The following is a 2,500-nucleotide window of genomic DNA, read 5'->3' as shown; positions in this document are numbered from 1 at the left end:
GGTGGGGGAAGGGAAGAGTATATAAGGTGGAGGAAGAGTAAAGGGAGTGGAGGTGGGGATGGGGGTAGGGGTGGCGCAGAGGGGATGGTGGAAAGGAAGGTCAAGGGGTGGGTTGAGAGGAAGAAGATAAAGAGAAGGAAGGGGAATGGGAAGAAGTGAAGAAGGAGGATGAAGGAGAGAAGGGAAGAGGGTAAAGAAGGAGAAAAAAGGGGTGGGGCTTGGAACATGAGGCGGGGCGGGGGGAGGGGGGAGCAAATGGGTGATACAGTCACGCTAGAAAGCAGACGAATAAAGGAGAGAGAGAAAAAAAAGAAAAGAGAGAGAAAGAGAAGGGGAAAAATGAGCTTCATCCCGTGATTGTTTTCCCAGGGTTATTGTATATGAGGTCTTCAGCGTGCGCGTGCGTTTGTCTAGATGTGTGTGTGTGTGTGTGTGTGTGTGTGTGTGTGTGTGTGTGTGTGTGTGTGTGTGTGTGTGTGTGTGTGTGTAGGGTCTATACGTGTGTGTTCTTGTATGTGCTTGTTTGTTTGCAGGGTTTATGTGTGTGTTTTTGTGCGTGCCATTTCATGGGATTGGGTATCGAGTACCAAAGGGACAGACGCCTGGCCGCACTTGGACTGGGTGTGTTATTATTATTACTCTTAATATATTTCTTCAACTTCTTCTTATTATTATCATTGTTGCTGTTGTTATTGTAGTTGCTACTATTATTATTGTTATTGTCTTTGTTATTTTGTTCTATTATTGTTGTTGTTGCTGGTGTCATTGTTGTTATTGTTATTATTATTTTTTATTATCATTATTATTATTATTATTATTATTATTATTATTATTGTTATCATCATTATTATCATCATTATTATTATCATTTTTATTGTCGTTGTCATCATTATTATCATTATCATCATCTTCATCTTCATCTTCATCTTCATCATCATTATAATTATCACCATTATCGTTATTATTATCATAATTTATATCATCATTATTATTATCTTCATTATTGTTATCATTGTTATTACTAACATTATCACTATTATTATCATCATTATCATCGTAAATAATAATCACATTTTGATAACGCTGATAATTGTTAATCTTGTTATCATTGCTGTCTTAAATAATAGTAAAGTATCATTGGTGCTGTCATCATTATAATCACTATTTTCTCTTCCCTAATAATATCATCAACATCGTTATCCTCATTCCAATCTTCATCCCCATCCTCATCCTTATCCTCTTCCATATCTTCATCCCTATCTTCACTCTTGTCCTTATCCTTATCCTCATCCTTATCTGCCTCCCTCCCTCACCGATAACCCCCAACACAAGCCAACCCCCTCCACCCCTCTTTCATCCTACCCCCCCCCCTTTCCCACCCTAATCCCCGTCCCACCCCCTCCCCCTCCCCCACCGTCAGGAGTATCAGGAAGGCGGTGTCAGCCGAGGAAATGGAGCAGCTGCGAGCGAGGTGGCGCTAATGAAGCTAATATTAGTTAAATCCACATTCAGGGAGATGTGCACACACTTGTCGGCTTTGGAGGTCGCTATAATAGGTCTTATTTAGCGACTCGCCGGGTTGCTGTCGCGAATGGGGGTTGGGGGGAGGGAGGAGGAGGTAGGATGGTGGGGTAGGATAGGTAGGGAGGGGTGCGGGTTTTGGGTTTAATGTGTGCTTTTGTTATGGTTGTTGTTACTACTAGGGTTGTTGTTGTTATTACTGCTAGTGTGTTATAATGTTGGGAGATGTAATAATTGTAGTAGTAGTAGTAGTAATGGTGGTGGTTGTAGTGGCAGAGGAAGTAGAAGTAATACTAGTAATATTGGTGGTAGAAGTAGTAGTTGTAGTATTGATACTGTTACTATTTTTTATGTTATCTGTGGTTGTAGTTCTTGCTTTAATTATAATAGTTGTAATATTTAAGTGAAGTTGTAGTGGTGTTGATATTACATAATTCTCTTCTTCTCCTTCAAGTTGTTTTTTATTATTATCATCATCATCGTTATTATTTTTTTTTTATGGTCACCAGTAATATATTTTTGTATGTTTCTGATATGTATCGTCATAATTACCACAACTTTTACCATTGCCAGGAGGAGCGTGACGCCCCCGGGCCCCCGGAGCATGGCACGGGCATCGTGGTGGCGCCGCCGGTAGAAGGATGATGCTGAACACCATGACGGAGCCGCGCAGGATCTCCCGCGTCGGGCTCCTGGATCCCCCGCCGGACGAAGGGCCTCGCTCCCTGGACGCCGCCCTCCTGCTGCGGAACCTCCCGCCCTCGCCCGCCCTCAAGCGCCACTCGGGCGGCTTCGACAACGTGGGCTTCGACTTGGAGTCCTTCGGGGACGCTGCGAGGCCCGGCAGCCGACGCCCCTTCGTCAGCGTCCATGTGAGGACGCTCCCGCCGGAGGAGCATGTGCGCTCCACCCTCAACCGGCAGCCCAAGTCCCTGCCGCCCACGCCCATCCTCAACGGCCTCGGAGGGCGGAGGGCAGC

General features: G+C 44.7%; 1 protein-coding gene across 1 annotated transcript in view; it reads left to right on the top strand.

The window, feature by feature from the left end:
* LOC122245746 (uncharacterized) overlaps positions 1 to 2,500 on the top strand; it is a 522,178-nt gene that overhangs the window by 336,629 nt on the left and 183,049 nt on the right. The window contains exon 2 of the mRNA XM_086543297.1: positions 2,095 to 2,500. This exon is cut by the window's right edge and continues 272 nt beyond it. Within this exon, the coding sequence (XP_086399423.1) occupies positions 2,163 to 2,500 (338 nt within the window). The 5' untranslated portion in view covers positions 2,095 to 2,162. The remainder of the gene's footprint in view (positions 1 to 2,094) is intronic.

This window comes from Penaeus japonicus, unplaced genomic scaffold (genome assembly GCF_977035675.1).
Source record: "Penaeus japonicus unplaced genomic scaffold, GWHDUDI00000001_assembly GWHDUDI00000013, whole genome shotgun sequence".
Classification (NCBI taxonomy): Eukaryota; Metazoa; Arthropoda; class Malacostraca; order Decapoda; family Penaeidae; genus Penaeus; species Penaeus japonicus.
This window is presented reverse-complemented; position numbering and strand designations above follow the sequence as displayed.